This window comes from Ranitomeya imitator, chromosome 4 (assembly GCF_032444005.1).
Source record: "Ranitomeya imitator isolate aRanImi1 chromosome 4, aRanImi1.pri, whole genome shotgun sequence".
Taxonomy (NCBI): Eukaryota; Metazoa; Chordata; class Amphibia; order Anura; family Dendrobatidae; genus Ranitomeya; species Ranitomeya imitator.
This window is the reverse complement of record NC_091285.1, coordinates 344,582,633-344,604,339: the sequence shown is the minus strand read 5'-3', so window position 1 is coordinate 344,604,339 and position 21,707 is coordinate 344,582,633. Positions and strand designations below refer to the sequence as shown.

Genomic DNA, 21,707 nt, shown 5'->3' with positions numbered 1-21,707 from the left:
GGGGCACAATGAACGGTGCAGAGCACCGTATAAGGCACAGCTAGGGGGCACAATGAACGGTGCAGAGCACTGTATATGGCACAGCTAGGGGGCACAATGAACGGTGCAGAGCACCGTATAAGGCACAGCTAGGGGGCACAATGAACGGTGCAGAGCACCGTATATGGCACAGCTAGGGGGCACAATGAACGGTGCAGAGCACCGTATAAGGCACAGCTAGGGGGCACAGTGAACGGTGCAGAGCACCGTATATGGCACAGCTAGGGGGCACAATGAACGGTGCAGAGCACCGTATATGGCACAGCTAGGGGGCACAATGAACGGTGCAGAGCACCGTATATGGCACATCTATGGGGCACAGTGAACGGTGCAGAGCACTGTATATGGCACAGCTATGGGGCACAGTGAACGGTGCAGAGCACTGTATATGGCACAGCTAGGGGGCACAGTGAACGGTGCAGAGCACTATATGGGGCACAGCTATGGGGAAATATGAATGGTGTAGAGCACTATATGGCACAGCTATGGGGAAATAATGATCTATTTTTATTTTTGAAATTCACCGGTAGTTGCTGCATTTCCACCCTAGGCTTATACTCGAGTCAATAAGTTTTCCCAGTTTTTTGTGGCAAAATTAGGGGGGTCGGCTTATACTCGGGTCGGCTTATACTCGAGTATATACGGTACTTTAATTATTTGTGCTTTTTCTACTAATGCCACTCTATGAGGTTCAAATAATCTTTCGTGGACATGCAAAACACAACTTCCTGTGTGTTACATCCGGCCCCCATCTAGGGACAGAATTGGCAAATCACTCTGCCCTTGATAGGGTTGAAGCTGCCATTAAATGATTAACAGGACATCTTAGCAAGGATTGTGTGACACACCCTAAGATGCGCTCACAGAAGAGCGCATGTAATGAAAGTACCGTATATTACAAAAGAGATTGTTATGAAGAGCTAGGACATTTGAAAAGTGGTCAAATAGTAGTGGAAAAACCCTTTAAATATAAAATTACATGTTCAGGTCCATTCAATGGTTTGTTTCTTATACGGTGATGCCACTAAAATTAGGTGTTTATTAAATCCCTATGATAGTACGCCACTCTAAATCATTTGACTACAACAGCTAGTCATATGCCACATTGGTCAAGTGATTGAAAAACAGGACAAGTAGCGGACAACAACAGAGTAGCCCCCTACAGAAAGATGGGAGATCCCACGGAGACGTTCCATAGCTGTAGCTTGTTAGGTTGATAATAATTTTCCATACAAATGACTGGACTTCAACAGAATTTAGATGTATACAGTGGGGAAAATAAGTATTTGATACAATGCCGATTTTCTATGCTTTTTCACAAAGCATAGAGAGATCTCTAATATAGAGGGCTTCTTAAAGAAAAACTAACAGGTCTGTGAGAGCCAGAATTCTTGCTGGTTGGTAGGTGATCAAATACTTATTTCATCCAATAAAATGCAATTTAATTATTTAAAAATCATACAATGTGATTTTCTGCTTTTTATTTTTAGACTCTCATCACAGTTTAAGTGTAACTACGATAAAAATGACAGACCTCTCCATTCTTGCAAAATCGGCAGTGTATCAAATACTTATAATCCCCACTGTATGCGCATGTGACTGTTGAATATAAAAATATATAGACATATAACAGAAAGAATACATATACAGTGCAGACTAAAAGTTTGGACACACCTTCTCATTTAAAGATTTTTCTGTATTTTCATGACTATGAAAATTGTACATTCACACTGAAGGCATCAAAACTATGAATTAACACATGTGGAATTATATACTTAACAAAAAAGTATGAAACAACTGAAAATGTCTTATATTCTAGGTTCTTCAAAGTAGCCAACTTTTTGCTTTGATGACTGCTTTCCACACTCTTGGCATTCTCTTGTTGAGCTTCAAGAGGTAGTCACCGGGAATGGTTTTCACTTCACAGGTGTGCCCTGTCAGGTTTAATAAGTCGGATTTCTTGCCTTATAAATGGGGTTGGGACCATCAGTTGTGTTGTGCAGAAGTCTGGTGGATACACAGCTGATAGTCCTACTGAAGATACTTTTAGAATTTGTATTATGGCAAGAAAAAAGCAGCTTAGTAAAGAAAAACGAGTGGCCATCATTACTTTAAGAAATAAAGGTCAGTCAGTCCGAAAAATTGGGCAAACTTTGAAAGTGTCCCCAAGTGCACAAGTGCAGTGGCAAAAACCATCAAGCGCTACAAAGAACATGGCTCACATGAGGACTGCCCCAGGAAAGGAAGACCAAGAGTCCCCTCTGCTTCTGAGGATAAGTTTATCCGAGTCACCAGCCTCAGAAATCGCAGGTTAACAGCAGCTCAGATTAGAGACCAGGTCAATGCCACACAGAGTTCTAGCAGCAGACACATCTCTACAACAACTGACAGGAGGAGACTTTGTGCAGCAGGCCTTCATGGTAAAATAGCTGCTAGGAAACCACTGCCAAGGACTAGCAACAAGCGGAAAAGACTTGTTTGGGCTAAAGAACACAAGGAATGGACATTAGATCAGTGGAAATCTGTGCTTTGGTCTGACGAGTCCAAATATGAGATCTTTGGTTCCAACCACCGTGTCTTTGTGCGACGCAGAAAAGGTGAGCGGATGGACTCTACATGCCTGGTTCCCACCGTGAAGCATGGAGGAGGAGGTGTGATGGTGTGGGGGTGCTTTGCTGGTGGCACTGTTGGGGATTTATTCAAAATTGAAGGCATACTGAACCAGCATGGCTATCACAGCATACTGAAGCAGCATGCTATTCCATCCGGTTTGCGTTTAGTTGGACCATCATTTATTTTTCAAAAGGACAATGACCCCAAACAAACCTCCAGGCTGTGTAAGGGCTATTTGACCAAGATGGAGAGTGATGGGGTGCTATGCCAGATGCCCTGGCCTCCACAGTCACCAGACCTGAACCCAATCGAGATGGTTTGGGGTGAGCCGGACTGCAGAGTGAAGGCAAAAGGGCCAACAAGTGCTAAGCATCTCTGGGAACTCCTTAAAGATTGTTGAAAGACCATTCCCGGTGACTACCTCTTGAAGCTCATCAAGAGAATGCCAAGAGTGTGCAAAGCAGTCATCAAAGCAAAAGGTGGCTACTTTGAAGAATCTAGAATATAAGACATATTTTCAGTTGTTTCACACTTTTTTGTTAAGTATATAATTCCACATGTGTACAATTTTCATAGTCATGAAAATACAGAAAAATCTTTAAATGAGAAGGTGTGTCCAAACTTTTGGTCTGTACTGTATATATGATAATTATATTATATATACATACACACCTGTATGTATGTACAGTGGGGAAAATAAGTTTTTGATACACTGCCGATTTTGTACACTTTTTCACAAAGCATAGAGAGGTCTGTAATATAGAGGGCTTCTTAAAGAAAAACCACCAGGTCTGTGAGAGACAGAATTCTTGCTGGTTGGTAGGTGATCAAATACTTATTTCATGCAATAAAATGCAATTTCATTATTTAAAAATCATACAATGTGGTTTTCTGCTTTTTATTTTAGATTCTGTCTCTCATCACAGTTTAAGCGTAACTGTGATAAAAATGACAGACCTCTCCACTCTTTGTAGGTGGGAAAACTTTCAAAATCAGCAGTGTATCAGATACTTATTTTCCCCACTGTATGTGCATGTGACAGTTGAATATAAAGATCGGTAAATTAAAATTGTAAGCATCTAGACCATTATACCTAGTCTGTGAATCTTTCAGAACATATGTCTACCTGTAAATGCATGAGGTTTGCACATGTGTTTCCACTGCATGCCTTGATAGTATTTCTCATCAATCTCGGCTTCGCCAACAGAAACAATCTCCGATACAGGGACAAAATGACCACCTGCAAAATGGAAATGGAACAAATCTTGATGTTATAAGACATGACAATGATAGAGTACAAGCTTCTTGTATGGATGGTCACCTAGCACAGCATGACGGGAAGGTGTGTTCTGCTTTTGGTCACAAACAGTTTTGCTCACTCATACATTTTTATGTATGTTCTGGAATTATTAAAAATAAATCAATTTGCCTGTTGCTGTTTCGCCAAATAGCTAGTCCAACATAATTCAAATATCATTTCATCTACACCTGTTTTAAGCTGCTCATACAAGGCCTCTTTCACACGTCCGTGTATCCAGTAAGTGTGGTGCCAGTTTTTACATATACCAGTCTGTGAACGTCTGTTTCCACGGACCATGTGTCCGTGGGCAAAATACGCTGACATGTCCATTTTTTTTTCCAGCACGGGCAGTAATAAGTCCGGCACATGTGCACAAAAATAACAGACTGGGATGTCATCCGTGTGACAAGCACCAAGCAGCGTCAGAGAAGAAGCTGCACAGTGAGCGCTGTTCCCCGACACCCGGTGCTGAAGACGGCTCTCATCATTCTCCCCTGCCCTGCTGGCGATCAGAGGGAGAATGATGAAAGTTATATTCAACTGATAACAGCGACAGAAGGCGGCAGCTGATGGGACTGTTACTCCAATCATCCTACACCTGATGCCACTAATAACAGTGAGTGCAGACGGCGGCTGATGGGAGTATTCATCAGCCGCCTGCATGCGCTATAAAAAATAAATTAAAAAACCAGCGTGGGTTCACCTGTATTTTCTATAGCCAGCCAGGCAAAACTGACAGCTGGGGGCTGCAACCATCAGCAGTCAGCATTATCAAGGCTGTTTATCAAGAACACAGGGGTACCCACGCTGTTTTTTTAAATTATTTAAATAATTTTAAAAAAATGGCATGGAGTCTCCCCGATTTTTAACAACCATGCTTTCTAAAGCAGACAGCTGGGAGCTGGTAATCTCAGGCTGGTAAGGGGCCATTGATATAGGCTCCTCCAGCCTAAAAATAGCAGCCAGCAGCCACCCAAAAAAACACACCTATTAGATGCGCCAATTCTGGCGTTTGCCAGGTTCTTCCCTCTTACCCAGTAGCGGTGACAAGTGGGGTTCATATTTGTACTGTTGATGTCACCTTTGTATTGTCCGGTGACATCAAGCCCACAGATTAGTAATGAAGAAGCATCTATACAAACTCTCAGCTATCTGCCTAAGCTTGGCTGGTTGCCAAAAATGGGGGAAAACTCATGCAGTATTTTTATTTATTTAAATAATTTTAAAAAATTGGAGTGGGGGCCGCTCTATTCAGCTGTGAGTTTTGCCTGGCTGGTTATCAAAAATACGGGGGGGAAACCACACCATTATTTTTTTTAAATTACCTACTTACAGTGCAGGCACCGGATGATGAATACTCCCATTAGCCGCCACCTGCTCTCACGGTTATTAGCGTAAGCAGGTGTAGGCTGATGGGAGCAGTAGTCCCATCAGCTAACGCTTTTTACCTCTGATCATTTGACAGCACTGGAACCACGGCTGTCTCACCGGTGGTAATGATTTTACTGTCGATCAGAAGCGGTGTTTGCCGCACATAACAGCGTGGCAAACACTGGATGTTCGGGCCCCCAATTCAAATGAACGGGGTCTGAGTTCGGATACTACTCTGGTACCCAAACCCAAACTTTTTGTAACTGTTCGGCTGAACCCGCCAGACCAGACCATCCATGTCTACTCAACTGCAACCAGAAATATAAAGTTGTATTCGAGAGAATAAAGAACAAATCTATGCTCTAAATTTAAATGTCCGACTTCCAACTGAAAATTGATTCTAGGTATATGTATATCTTGGGTCATACCCAAGTAATATATTTGATTTATCATTGAAATGTGGAATAACAGCAGACAGACATTAGGAGGAATACACGGCTTAGTAATGGAGAGGCATCTATAAGACACTTACCCATTACTAATCCTATGGTAAATAAACACACAGTATAAAGTATTTCATTAGAAATCAAAACAAAACACTTTTTATTTTTCATTTAAAAATAACAAACACAGCACCCATTTTAGCTTCACAGAGGCTGATTCTCATAAATAGAGGGGTGGACCCCACGCAGTTTTTTTTAAATTATTTAAATAATTTAACCCCTTTCTGCCATTAGACGTACTATTGCGTCAATGTGGGGTGGGCTTTACTTCCCAAGGACGCAATAGTACGTCATATGCGATCGGCAGCGCTCACGGGGGGAGCGCCGCCGATCGCGGCCGGGTGTCAGCTGCCTATCGCAGCTGACATCCGGCACTATGTGCCAGGAGCAGTCAAAGACCGCCCCCGGCACATTAACCCCCGGCACACCGCGATCAAAGATGATCGCGATGTGCCGGCGGTGCAGGGAAGCTTCCCGCAGGGAGGGGGCTCCCTGCGGGCTTCCCTGAGCCCCCCGCAGCAACGCGATGTGATCGCGTTGCTGCGAGGGTCTTACCTCCCTCCCTCCCTGCTCCAGGCCCGGATCCAAGATGGCCGCGGATCCGGGTCCTGCAGGGAGGGAGGTGGCTTCACAGAGCCTGCTCAGAGCAGGCACTGTGAAGCAGCCTGCACTCCTATCAGATCGGTGATCTGACAGAGTGCTGTGCAAACTGTCAGATCACCGATCTGTGATGTCCCCCCCTGGGACAAAGTAAAAAAGTAAAAAAAAAAAATTTTCAAATGTGTAAAAAAAAAATAAAAAAAATATTCCAAAATAATGAGAAAAAAAAAATAATATTATTCCCATAAATACATTTCTTTATCTAAATAAAAAAAACAAAACAATAAAAGTACACATATTTAGTATCGCCGCGTCCGTAACGGCCCGACCTATAAAACTGGCCCACTAGTTAACCCCTTCAGTAAACACCGTAAGAAAAAAAAAAAAAAACGAGGCAAAAAACAACGCTTTATTATCATACCGCCGAACAAAAAGTGGAATAACACGCGATCAAAAAGATGGATATAAATAACCATGGTACCGATGAAAGCGTCATCTTGTCCCGCAAAAAACGAGCCGCCATACAGCATCATCAGCAAAAACATAAAAAAGTTATAGTCCTGAGAATAAAGCGATGCAAAAATAATTATTTTTTCCGTAAAATAGTTTTTATCGTATAAAAGCGCCAAAACATAAAAAAATGATATAAATGAGGTGTCGCTGTAATCGTACTGACCCGAAGAATAAAACTGCTTTATCAATTTTACCAAACGCGGAACGGTATAAACGCCTCCCCCAAAAGAAATTCATGAATAGCTGTTTTTTGGTCATTCTTCCTCACAAAAATCGGAATAAAAAGCGATCAAAAAATGTCACGTGCCTGAAAATGTTACCAATAAAATCGTCAACTCGTCCCGCAAAAAACAAGACCTCACATGACTCTGTGGACCAAAATATGGAAAAATTATAGCTCTCAAAATGTGGTAACGCAAAAAATATTTTTTGCAATAAAAAGCGTCTTTCAGTGTGTGACGGCTGCCAATCATAAAAATCCGCTAAAAAACCCGCTATAAAAGTAAATCAAACCCCCCTTCATCACCCCCTTAGTTAGGGAAAAATTAAAAAAATGTATTTATATCCATTTTCCCGTTAGGGCTAGGGTTAGGGCTAGGGTTAGGGCTAGGGTTAGGGCTAGGGTTAGGGTTAGGGCTAGGGTTAGGGTTGGGGCTAGGGCTAGGGTTAGGGCTACAGTTAGGGTTGGGGCTACAGTTAGGGTTGGGGCTAAAGTTAGGGTTTAGATTACATTTACAGTTGGGAATAGGGTTGGGATTAGGGGTGTGTCAGGGATAGGGGTGTGGTTAGGGTTACCGTTGGAATTAGGGTTAGGGGTGTGTTTGGATTAGGGCTTCAGTTATAATTGGAGGGTTTCCACTGTTTAGGCACATCAGGGGCTCTCCAAACACGACATGGCGTCCGATCTCAATTCCAGCCAATTCTGCGTTGAAAAAGTAAAACAGTGCTCCTTCCCTTCCGAGCTCTCCCGTGTGCCCCAACATATGGGGTATCAGCGTACTCAGGACAAATAGGACAACAACTTTTGGGGTCCAATTTCTCCTGTTACCCTTGGGAAAAAACAAACTAGGGGCTAAAAAATAATTTTTGTGGGAAAAAAAAAAAGATTTTTTATTTTCACGGCTCTGCGTTATAAACTGTAGTGAAACACTTGGGGGTTCAAAGTTCTCCCAACACATCTAGATGAGTTCCCTGGGGGGTCTAGTTTCCAATATGGGGTCACTTGTGGGGGGTTTCTACTGTTTAGGTACATTAGGGGCTCTGCAAACGCAATGTGACGCCTGCAGACTATTCCATCTAAGTCTGCATTCCAAATGGCACTCCTTCCCTTCCGAGCCCTCCCATGCGCCCAAACGGTGGTTCCCTCCACATATGGGGTATCAGCGTACTCAGGACAAATTGGACAACAACTTTTGGGGTCGAATTTCTCCTCTTACCCTCGGGAAAATACAAAACTGGGGGCTAAAAAATAATTTTTGTGGGAAAAAATTTTTGTTTTATTTTTACGGCTCTGCATTATAAACTTCTGTGAAGCCCTTGGTGGGTCAAAGCGCTCACCACACATCTAGATAAGTTCCTTAGGGGGTCTACTTTCCAAAATGGTGTCACTTGTGGGGGGTTTCTACTGTTTAGGTACATTAGGGGCTCTGCAAACGCAATGTGACACCTGCAGACCATTCCATCTAAGTCTGCATTCCAAATGGAGCTCCTTCCCTTATGAGCCCTCCCATGCGCCCAAACAGTGGTTCCCCCCCACTTATGGGGTATCAGCGCACTCACGACAAATTGGACAACAAATTTTGGGGTCCAATTTCTCCTGTTACCCTCGGGAAAATACAAAACTGGGGGCTAAAAAATAATTTTTGTGGGAAAAAATGTTTGTTTTATTTTTACGGCTCTGCATTATAAACTTCTGTGAAGCCCTTGGTGGGTCAAAGCGCTCACCACACATCTAGATAAGTTCCTTAGGGGGTCTACTTTCCAAAATGGTGTCACTTGTGGGGGGTTTCAATGTTTAGGCACATCAGTGGCTCTCTAAACGCAACATGGCGTCCCATCTCAATTCCTGTCAATTTTGCATTGAAAAGTCAAACGGCGCTCCTTCCCTTCCGAGCTCTCCCATGCGCCCAAACAGTGGATTACCCCCACATATGGGGTATCAGCGTACTCAGGACAAATTGTACAACAACTTTTGGGGTCCAATTTCTTCTCTTACCCTTGGGAAAATAAACAATTGGGGGCGAAAAGATAATTTTTGTGAAAAAATATGATTTTTTATTTTTACGGTTCTCCATTATAAACTTCTGTGAAGCACTTGGTGGGTCAAAGTGCTCACCACACCTCTAGATAAGTTCCTTAGGGGGTCTACTTTCCAAAATGTTGTCACTTGTGGGGGGTTTCAATGTTTAGGCACATCAGGGGCTCTCCAAACGCAACATGGTGTCCCATCTCGATTCCAGTCAATTTTGCATTGAAAAGTCAAATGGCGCTCCTTCGCTTCCGAGCTCTGTCATGCGCCCAAACAGTGGTTTACCCCCACATATGGAGTATCGGTGTACTCAGGACAAATTGTTCAACAACTTTTGCGGTCCATTTTCTCCTGTTACCCTTGGTAAAATAAAACAAATTGGAGCTGAATTAAATTTTTTGTGAAAAAAAGTTAAATGTTCATTTTTATTTAAACATTCCAAAAATTCCTGTGAAGCACCAGAAGGGTTAATAAACTTCTTGAATATGGTTTTGAGCACCATGAGGGGTGCAGTTTTTAAAATGGTGTCACACTTGGGTATTTTCTATCATATAGACCCCTCAAAATGACTTCAAATGAGATGTGGTCTCTAAAAAAAAATGGTGTTGTAAAAATGAGAAATTGCTGGCCAACTTTTAACCCTTATAACTCCCTAACAAAAAAAAATTTTGTTTCCAAAATTGTGCTGATGTAAAGTAAACATGTGGGAAATGTTACTTATTAAGTATTTTGTGGGACATATATCTGTGATTTAATTGCATAAAAATTCAAAGTTGGAAAATTGCGAAATTTTCATAATTTTCGGCAAATTTCCGTTTTTTTCACAAATAAACGCAAGTACTATCAAAGAATTTTTACCATTGTCATGAAGTACAATATGTCACGAGAAAACAATGTCAGAATCACTGGAATCCATTGAAGCGTTCCAGAGTTATAACCTCATAAAGGGACAGTGGTCAGAATTGTAAAAATTGGCCCGGTCATTAACGTGCAAACCACCCTTGGGGGTAAAGGGGTTAAAAAAAAAAAAAAAAACAGCGTAGGGACCCATCTTATTTTGATAATCAGCCTTGTTAATGCTGACAGTTGAGGGTTGCGGCCCCCACCTGTCACTTTTGCCTGGCTGGTTATCAAAAATACAGGTGAACTTATGCTGGATTTTTTATTTATTTATTTATTTATTTATAGGGCAGTCGGCTGGTGATGAATAATCCCATCAGCCACTGCCTACACTCACTGTTATTAGCGGCAGCAGGTGTAGACTGATGGGAGTAATAGTCCCATCAGCCGCCACAGCTGTCGCTGTTATCAGTTAAATATAACTCTCATCATTCTGATCACTGGCAGAGCAAGGTAGTATGATGAGAGTCGTCTTTCAGCACCCGACGCTGGGGAACAGCGCTTACAATACCGCTGCTTCTCAGACGCCAGCGCATGTGGTACTGATGCGGCACATGGTGGCCACACGTGTGCCGCAAGTATTACACACGTGGACACTGAAATCTCTGGTACTGGAACAAAAAAAAGGACGTGTAAAACCAGCCTACAGGAGGAAGATGAAAGTTATCGCTATATTGCTAATCTGCAAAAGGAGAAAAGGAGGAAATTGCCTTTCTGAAGAAATAATCTACTGGTAGATAGCGGTTTGTAAAGGATTAAAGGTACCGTCACATTAAGCGACGCTGCAGCGATATAGGCAACAATGCTGATCGCTGCAGCGTCGCTGTTTCATCGCTGTGTGGTCGCTGGAGAGCTGTCACACAGACAGCTCTCCAGTGACCAACGATGCCGAAGTCCCCTGGTAACCAGGGTAAACATCGGGTTACTAAGCGCAGGGCCGCGCTTAGTAACCCGATGTTTACCCTGGTTACCATTGTAAATGTAAAAAAAAAAAAAAACAGTACATACTTACATTCCGGTGTCTGTCCCCCGGCCTCAGCTTCCCGCACTGACTGAGTGCCAGCCGGCCGTAAAGCAGAGCGGTGATGTCACCGCTCTGCTTTACGGCCGGCCGGTGCTCACAGTCAGTGCGGGAAGCTGACGGCGAGGGGACAGACACCGGAATGTAAGTATGTACTGTTTTTTTTCTTACATTTACAATGGTAAACAGGGTAAACATCGGGTTACTTAGCGCGGCCCTGCGCTTAGTAACCTGATGTTTACCCTGGTTACCAGTGAAGACATCGCTGAATCGGCGTCACACACGCCGATTCAGCGATGTCTGCGGGAGATCCAGCGACGAAATAAAGTTCTGGCCTTTCTGCTCCGACCAACGATGTCACAGCAGGATCCAGATCGCTGCTGCGTGTCAAACACAACGATATCGCTATCCAGGACGCTGCAACGTCACGGATCGCTAGCGATATCGTTATTAAGTTGTTCAGTGTGAAGGTACCTTAATACATTATGTCAGCAGCCCAGATCTCCCATGTGTTTACATGCTTCAAAAAGTCTCCTCTCCCAGCTCAGAGGTAGGAAGCCTCTCACAGTTGTCAGGATAGTGAGATAGTAGAGAGCCCAAATTTAGCCTCTCTTTTCAGAAGGTAGATTGATTATTTTCTTATTACCATAGATTATAAGTATTTCAGAAAGGTAATATTTTAACCCCTTCGCGCCATGCGCCGTACTAGTACTGCGCTGCCGGCACTGCATTAGTGCCAGCAGCAGTACTAGTACGGCGCATCGATCACCGCGGTCTCGCGCTGAGCGCCGCGGTGATCGGGTGCGGGTGTCAGCTGTATATGACAGCTGACACCCCGCAGCAATGCCCACGATCGGCGCTATCGCCGATCGCGGGCATTTAACCCCTCTGATGCCGCTGTCAGTAGTGACAGCGGCATAGAGGGGGATCGCGCAGGGACGGGGGCTCCCTGCGCTCTCCCACCGGAGCAACGCAATGAGATCGCGTTGCTCCGGTGACTCGGAAGGAGTCCCCGGATCCAAGATGGCCGCCGGACTCCTTCCGGGTCATGAAGTGACCTGGCTAGCCGGCGCCTGCTGAGAGCAGGCGCTGGAAGCCAGCTAAGCTGCCTGTCAGATCGTTGATCTGACAGTGTGCTATGCACAGTGTCAGATCAACGATCTGATCTAATACAGAGATGTCCCACCCTGGGACAATGTTAGAAAGTAAAAAAAAAAAAAAAATAGAATGTGTAAAAAAAAAATAAAAAAAAATCCCCAAATAAAAAAAAAAAACTGGGGGCTAAAAAATAATTTTTGTGGGAAAAAATGTTTGTTTTATTTTTACGGCTCTGCATTATAAACTTCTGTGAAGCCCTTGGTGGGTCAAAGCGCTCACCACACATCTAGATAAGTTCCTTAGGGGGTCTACTTTCCAAAATGGTGTCACTTGTGGGGGGTTTCAATGTTTAGGCACATCAGTGGCTCTCTAAACGCAACATGGCGTCCCATCTCAATTCCTGTCAATTTTGCATTGAAAAGTCAAACGGCGCTCCTTCCCTTCCGAGCTCTCCCATGCGCCCAAACAGTGGATTACCCCCACATATGGGGTATCAGCGTACTCAGGACAAATTGTACAACAACTTTTGGGGTCCAATTTCTTCTCTTACCCTTGGGAAAATAAACAATTGGGGGCGAAAAGATAATTTTTGTGAAAAAATATGATTTTTTATTTTTACGGTTCTCCATTATAAACTTCTGTGAAGCACTTGGTGGGTCAAAGTGCTCACCACACCTCTAGATAAGTTCCTTAGGGGGTCTACTTTCCAAAATGTTGTCACTTGTGGGGGGTTTCAATGTTTAGGCACATCAGGGGCTCTCCAAACGCAACATGGTGTCCCATCTCGATTCCAGTCAATTTTGCATTGAAAAGTCAAATGGCGCTCCTTCGCTTCCGAGCTCTGTCATGCGCCCAAACAGTGGTTTACCCCCACATATGGAGTATCGGTGTACTCAGGACAAATTGTTCAACAACTTTTGCGGTCCATTTTCTCCTGTTACCCTTGGTAAAATAAAACAAATTGGAGCTGAATTAAATTTTTTGTGAAAAATCTTATTACCATAGATTATAAGTATTTCAGAAAGGTAATATTTTAACCCCTTCGCGCCATGTGCCGTACTAGTACTGCGCTGCCGGCACTGCATTAGTGCCAGCAGCAGTACTAGTACGGCGCATCGATCACCGCGGTCTCGCGCTGAGCGCCGCGGTGATCGGGTGCGGGTGTCAGCTGTATATGACAGCTGACACCCCGCAGCAATGCCCACGATCGGCGCTATCGCCGATCGCGGGCATTTAACCCCTCTGATGCCGCTGTCAGTAGTGACAGCGGCATAGAGGGGGATCGCGCAGGGACGGGGGATCCCTGCGCTCTCCCACCGGAGCAACGCAATGAGATCGCGTTGCTCCGGTGACCCGGAAGGAGTCCCCGGATCCAAGATGGCCGCCGGACTCCTTCCGGGTCATGAAGTGACCTGGCTAGCCGGCGCCTGCTGAGAGCAGGCGCTGGAAGCCAGCTAAGCTGCCTGTCAGATCGTTGATCTGACAGTGTGCTATGCACAGTGTCAGATCAACGATCTGATCTAATACAGAGATGTCCCACCCTGGGACAATGTTAGAAAGTAAAAAAAAAAAAAAATAGAATGTGTAAAAAAAAATAAAAAAAAATCCCCAAATAAAAAAAAAAAAACATTTCCCAATAAATCCATTTATTTATGTAAAAAAAAAAAAAAACAATAAATGTACACATATTTGGTATCGCCGCGTCCGTAACGACCCGCTCTATAAAACTATCCCACTAGTTAACCCCTTCAGTGAACACCGCAAAAAAAAAAAAAAAAAAAAACAAGGCAAAAAACAACGCTTTATTATCATACAGGCGAACAAAAAGTGGAATAACACGCGATCAAAACGACGGATATAAATAACCATGGTACCGCTGAAAACGTCATCTTGTCCCGCAAAAAAAAAGCCGCCATACAGCATCATCAGCAGAAAAATAAAAAAGTTATAGCTCTCAGAATAATGCGATGCAAAAAACAATTATTTTTTTATATAAAATAGTTTTTATTGTGTAAAAGCGCCAAAACATAAAAAAAATTACATAAATGAGGTATCGCTGTAATCGTACTGACCCGAAGAATAAAACTGCTTTATCCATTTTACCACACGTGGAACGGTATAAACGCCCCCCCTAAAAGAAATTCAGGAATTGCTGGTTTTTGTTCATTCCGCCTCCCAAAAATCGGAATAAAAAGCGATCAAAAAATGTCATCTGCCTGAAAATGTTACCAATAAAAACGTCAACTCATCCCGCAAAAAACAAGATCTCACATGACTCTGTGGGCCAAAATATGGATAAATTATAGCTCTCAAAATGTGGTGATGCAAAAACTATTTTTTGCAATAAAAAGCGTCTTTTAGTGTGTGACGGCTGCCAATCATAAAAATCCGCCAAAAAAACGCTATAAAAGTAAATCAAACCCCCCTTCATCACCCCCTTAGTTAGGGAAAAATAATAAAATGTAAAAAAATGTATTTATTTCCATTTTCCCATTAGTGCTAGGGTTAGTGCTAGGGTTAGGGCTAGGGTTAGGGCTAGGGTTAGGGCTAGGGTTAGGGCTAGGGTTAGGGTTAGGGTTGGGGTTAGGGTTTCAGTTATAATTGGGGGTTTCCACTGTTTAGGCACATCAGGGGCTCTCCAAACGCGACATGGCGTCCGATCTCAATTCCAGCCAATTCTGCTTTGAAAAAGTAAAACAGGGCTCCTTCCCTTCCGAGTTCTCCTGTGTGCCCAAACAGTGGTTCCCCCCAACATATGGGGTATCAGCGTTCTCAGGACAAGTTGGACAACAACTTTTGGGGTCCAATTTGTCCTGTTACCCTTGGGAAAATAAAAACATAGGGGATAAAATATCATTTTCGTGGAAAAAAAAATATATTTTTTATTTTCACGGCTCTGCGTTATAAACTGTAGTGAAACACTTGTTGGTTCGAAGCTCTCACAACACATCTAGATAAGTTCCTTTGGGGGTCTAGTTTCCAATATGGGGTCACTTGTGGGGGGTTTCTACTGTTTAGGTACATCAGGGGCTCTGCAAATGCAACATGACGCCTGCAGACCAATCCATCTAAGTCTGCATTTCAAATGGCGCTCCTTCCCTTTCGAGCTCTGCCGTGCACCCAAACAGTGGTTCCCCCCAACATATGGGGTATCAGCGTTCTCAGGACAAGTTGGACAACAACTTTTGGGGTCCAATTTGTCCTGTTACCCTTGGGAAAATAAAAACATAGGGGATAAAATATCATTTTCGTGGAAAAAAAAATATTTTTTATTTTCACGGCTCTGCGTTATAAACTGTAGTGAAGCACTTGTTGGTTCAAAGCTCTCACAACACATCTAGATAAGTTCCTTGGGGGGTCTAGTTTCCAATATGGGGTTACTTGTGGTGGGTTTCTACTGTTTAGGTACATCAGGGGCTCTGCAAATGCAACATGACACCTGCAGTCCATTCCATCTAAGTCTGCATTTCAAACGGTGCTCCTTCCCTTCCGAGCTCTGCCATGCACTCAAACGGTGGTTCCCCCCCACATGTGGGGTATCATCGTACTCAGGACAAATTGGACAATAACATTTGTGGTCCAATTTCTCCTGTTACCCTTGGGAAAAAAAAAATTGCGGGCTAAAACATCATTTTGTGGAAAGAAAAAATGATTTTTTAATTTTCACAATGCTACATTCTAAACTTTAGTGAAACAATTGGGGGTTAAAAGTGCTCACCACACATCTAGATAAGTTCATTAGGGGGTCTTCTTTCCAAAATGGGGTCACTTGTGGGGGGTTTCCACTGTTAAGGCACGTCAGGGGCTCTCCAAATGCGACATGGCGTCCGATCTCAATTCCAGCCAATTTTGCATTGAAAAGTCAAATGGCACTCCTTCCCTTCCGAGCTCTGCCATGCGCTCAAACAGTGGTTTATCCCCATATATGAAGTATCGACGTACTCAGGACAAATTGCACAACAACTTTTGGGGTACAATTTATCCTTTTACCCTTGGGAAAATAAAAAATTTGGGGCAAAAAGATCATTTTTTGTGAAAATTAATAAAAAAAATTTTTTTACGGCTCTACATTATAAACTTCTGTGAAGCACTTGGAGGTTCAAAGTGCTCACCACACATCTAGATTAGTTCCTTAGGGGGTCTACTTTCCAAAATGGTGTCACCTGTGGGGGTTTCCACTGTTTAGGCACATCAGGGGCTCTCCAATCGTGACATGGGCTCCGATCTCAATTCCAGCAAATCTTGCATTGAAAAGTCAAATAGCGCTCCTTCCCTTCCGAGCTCTGCCATGTGCCCAAACAGTGGTTTACCCCCACATATGGGGTATCGGCGTACTCAGGACAAATTGTACAACGACTTTTGTGGTCCAATTTCTCCTGTTACCCTTGGTAAAATGAAACAAATTGGACCTGAAGTAAAAATTTTGTGAAAAAAAAGTTAAATGTTCAATTTTTTTAAACATTCAAAAAATTCATGTGAAGCACCTGAAGGGTTAATAAACTTTTTGAATGTGGTTTTGAGTACCTTGAGGGGTGCAGTTTTTAGAATGGTGTCACTTTTGGGCATTTTCTGTCATATAGACCCCTCAAAGTCACTTCAAGTGTGAGGTGGTCCGTAAAAAAATGGTTTTGCAAATTTTGTTGCAAAAATGAGAAATCGCTGGTCAACTTTTAACCCTTATAACGTCCTAACAAAAAAAAATTATGTTTCCAAAATTGTGCTGATGTAAAGCAGACATGTGGGAAATGTTGTTTATTAACTATATTATGTGATATAACTCTCTAATTTAAGGGCATAAAAACTAAGAGTTTGAAAATTGCTAAATTTTCATAATTTCCGACAAATTTTTGTTTTTTTCACAAATAAATGCAAGTCATATCGAAGAAGTTTTACCACTATCATGAAGTACAATATGTCACGAGAAAAGAGTGTCAGAATCACCAGGATCCGTTGAAGCGTTTCAGAGTTATAACCTCATAAAGTGACAGTGGTCAGAATTGTAAAAATTGGCCCTGTCACTTAGGTGAAAACAGGCTTTGGGGTGAAGGGGTTAATATTATTTTACCTTATGACGTCTCCCATGAAGTGACAGGTTCTGTTTCAAGAGAGCATTGATTAGCAGTAGAAAATTGAGTTATGTATTCTCCCTGCTGCACTCACCTCCAGTTCTTAGGGTAATGCAGGGAGCCACAGTAACAGCTCCCTGCAACACCCCCATGACTCGGAGTGAGTGGCTACAGGGAGAAAAAAATGCAATTTTCCTCCTGTAACCGCTGCTCCAGGAAGCCTGCCAGGCATGCATTAACTTTCTTTACCTTCTGGTTAGCATTATATCTGCAGGTGAAGAGTGCTTTTGGATGTGAAAGATTTTCTTTAATTGATGCTGTATACCTTAATACGACTGAAATCTTATGATAGTCAAAATAGCTTTTTTTTTTTTTTTTTTTTACTAAATTCACAATGAAAACAAAACACATACTGACAAGTTTTTCTTCAACTATTCTTTTCTATACAAATTAATATTATAGTTACAGTAACATTAAAGAGAATCTGTCATAAGGTCAAACGCGTGCAGTTTTTTTTTATCTTATTTTATTTTATCTGCTCCCTTTAGTATCCTGCTTTTTACTTTTGTAAAATCCGCCATATGGTCATAGAGATATGGTCATTCCATTTGGTGCTAATTTTTATGGTCTTTACTGAAGTTGAGCGAATTTGTTCAGGTTCCCTCTTATTCGGCAAGCTATAGTGCTCGCCGAATAAGCTGCAGAGGGAACCTGGCTTCCTGGATCGCCCCAGCCGATCAGCGCTGCAACTGCATGTGTCGCGGCTGTGTGACAGTCACAACACATGTCTGGAGAGCCCAACATACAGGAGACTGTGACACAGCCGCGACACATGCAGTTGCGGCGCCGATCAGCTATCAGCCAGCACGAATCAGGAAGCCAGGTTACCTCTGCAGCTTATCAGAGGGAACCCAAACAAATTTGCTGAATTCTAGTCTTTACAAGAGGGCGTGGCTCGCGGGAAGCATTGGGGCGCATCTTTAGGTTGCTGTATTACCTTGTAAGCGCTATTCCATAGGTAGAGACCATAAAATTTGTGCTGAATTAAAAGGTCCATATCTCTGGAACTATATGCCGGAAATAAAAAAGAAAAGAAAAGCAGATTTCTCAGGGGAACGGCGGGAATAAAATAAGATCAAAAACTGGACACTTTTGACCTGGTGACAGGTCCTCTTTAAGTACAGAATATACAGTTTTTAGCAATTCCTTAATATGTTCTACTCCTTTGATACGATCAATTTTCATAGTGCAATCAAAACTGTGAAAAATAAAGAACTTTTCATATCGGTCTCAGGAGATATGCCAATATCCCCCACATGTAATAATATAAAAATTCATATGAAAATATAATGTCCATGAGATTGCAGCTTTAGGAAAATAATATAAAATGGCAGCACTTTTAGTGCAGAGTTAAATAAATCTAATAAATGGAAAGTATGGAGCCCCATGCAGCGTGGTTTCAAACAGAATCCAGAATATAACCAAGCAGTACTATTAATTCATTTTTAGCCATTTACACTATTAACAAAATGTATTAACTGTAAAACGCTTATTTCAATTACTCTTACTGGGGATGACAAAAGTCCACCCATTGTGAGAACAAAATGAAATAAGCATTCATAATTAAATCATACAATGTGATTAAGTTTGCTAAGTAAATCTAAATTTTCAAGCACTGGGCAGAAAACGTCCTAGGGTTATTCCAAACATAAAGAGCAAATTATGGGAAAAAATATTAAAGCTTCCAAGTAGTACACTGCCGCAGCTGACTACGGTACTTAAAATGCACAAAAAAACTCTCACCAATAGCCTGCTAACATCAAAATAGAATATCTGTTTCTTGCATTCTTTAGTACAACAGTTGAGTTGTAGTGAAGACAGAACATATTAAAAAAAGAGGCAGTGTGATAATGAGCCAGTCTACATGTCCTAGTGTTGGGTCAAAAAAATTATTATCATAAATGTTAAATTAAAAGGGGTTGTCCAATTGGGACACACATATAACCAAACCCCATGACTCAAATTGAGAGACGCTAACAAGACGCTCTGATAGTCCTCATCCATGTAGCATATTTGTAATATTTTTTATCTGTAGCAGCCACTGCAGAAGTTATGAGCAGCTATCCACAATAAAATATCAGCAAGTTCCATGAACAGTCTACCAGAATACTTCAGTTAGCAAAAAGTAAGCAGTTCTGAAGAATGCTAAAGGGTCAATATTGACTTTTAGGATTGCTACTTCCAAAATGTGGCAAGTGAGTTCTAGTCCTTTTCCTGTCTGAAAAGCCAGTCTGCATATTTAATTTGCCAGAGGAGCACTGCAAGGCTTAAAAGTCTCCTCACATCAGCATGCCACTCTCTACTAGGAGAAACGTTACCCCGTAGATCCTGATCAGACGCCTCTCACTCAGCTAAATCAGATCTGACACTTTGTACTGATAAGGGTCATCACTCCAAAACACCAGGTCTGCACACTGAGCATCTGGTTTGGCATTAATCCTAAAGGTACCTTCACACATAACGATATTGTTAACGATATCGTTGCTATTTGTGATGTAGCAACGATATCGTTAATGAAATCGTTATGTGTGACAGCGACCAACGATCAGGCCCCTGCTGGGAGATCATTGGTCGCTGAATAAAGTCCAGAACTTTATTTCGTCGCTGGACTCCTGATGACATCGCTGGATCGGCGTGTGTGACACCGATCCAGCGATGTCTTCACTGGTAACCAGGGTAAACATCGGGTAACTAAGCGCAGGGCCGCGCTTAGTAACCCGATGTTTACCCTGGTTACCATCCTAAAAGTAAAAAAAAAAAACAGTACATACTTACCTACCGCTGTCTGTCCTCCAGCGCTGTGCTCTGCACTCCTCCTGTACTGTCTGTGTGAGCGTCGGTCAGCCGGAAAGCAGAGCGGTGACGTCACCGCTCTGCTTTCCGGCCGCTGTGCTCACACAGACAGTACAGGAGGAGTGCAGAGCACAGCGCTGGAGGACAGACAGCGGTAGGTAAGTATGTACTGTTTTTTTTTTTTACTTTTAGGAAGGTAACCAGGGTAAACATCGGGTTACTAAGCGCGGCCCTGCGCTTAGTTACCCGATGTTTACCCTGGTTACCAGCATCGTTGGTCGCTGGAGAGCGGTCTGTGTGACAGCTCTCCAGCGACCAAACAGCGACGCTGCAGCGATCCGGATCGTTGTCGGTATCGCTGCAGCGTCGCTTAATGTGAAGGGGCCTTAAGTCATATGACAAGGCTCATTAACCCCTTCATGACCCAGCCTATTTTGACCTTAATGACCTGGCAGTTTTTTGCAATTCTGACCAGTGTCCCTTTATATGGTAAAAACTCAGGAACGCTTCAAAGTATCCTAGTGGTTCGGAGATAGTTTTTTCGTGACATATTGGGCTTCATGTTAGTGGTAAATTTAGGTCGATAATTTTTGCGTTTATTTGTGAAAAAAATGGAAATTTGGCGAAGATGTAGAATATTTAGCAATTTTCAAATTTTGAATTTTTATTCTGTTAAACAAGAGAGAGTTATGTGACACAAAATAGTTAATAAATAACATTCCCCACATGTCTACTTTACATCAGCACAATTTTGGAAACAAAATTTTTTTTTTTTTGCTAGGAAGTTATAAGGGCTAAAATTTGACCAGCGATTACTCATTTTTACAACGAAATTTACAAAACCATATTTTATAGGGTCCAGCTCACGTTTGAAGTCAGTTTGAGGGGTCTATATGGCTGAAAATACCCAAAAGTGACACCTCTCAAGGTGCTCAAAACCAAATTCAAGAAGTTTATTAACCCTTCAGGTGCTTCACAGCAGCAGAAGCAACATGGAAGGAAAAAAGGAACATTTAACTTTTTAGTCACAAAAATTATACTTTAGCAACATTTTTTTTTATTTTCCCAAGGGTAAAAGGAGACACTGGACCCCAAACGTTATTGTACAATTTGTCCTGAGTACACTGATACCCCATATGTGGGGGGGAACCACTGTTTGGGCGCACGACAGGGCTCGGAAGGGAGGAGCGCCATTTGAATTTTTCAATGAAAAATTGTCTCCAATCTTTAGCGGACACCATGTCGCGTTTGGAGAGCCCCTGTGTGCCTAAACATTGGAGCTCCCCCACAAGTGACTCCATATTGGAAAGTAGACCCCCCAAGGAGCTTATCTAGATGCATAGTGAGCACTTTGAACCCCCAGGTGCTTCACAAATTGATCCGTAAAAATGAAAAAGTACATTTTTTTCACAACAAATTTCTTTTAGCGTCAATTTTTTCATTTTCATATGGGCAACAGGATAAAATTGATCCTAAAATGTGTTGGGCAATTTCTCCTGAGTACACCGATACCTCATATGTGGTCACAAACCACTGTTTGTGCTCATGGTAAGGCTCGGAAGGGAAGGAGCGCCAATTGACT

General features: G+C 42.5%; 1 protein-coding gene across 2 annotated transcripts in view; it reads right to left on the bottom strand.

Annotated features, from left to right (window-relative positions):
- The window catches only part of CERK (ceramide kinase), a 218,523-nt gene that overhangs the window by 81,385 nt on the left and 115,431 nt on the right, over positions 1-21,707 (bottom strand). For both annotated transcript variants that reach the window (XM_069764981.1, XM_069764982.1), the window contains one exon: positions 3,779-3,892. In XM_069764981.1, the coding sequence (XP_069621082.1) occupies positions 3,779-3,892 (114 nt within the window). The remainder of the gene's footprint in view (positions 1-3,778; positions 3,893-21,707) is intronic.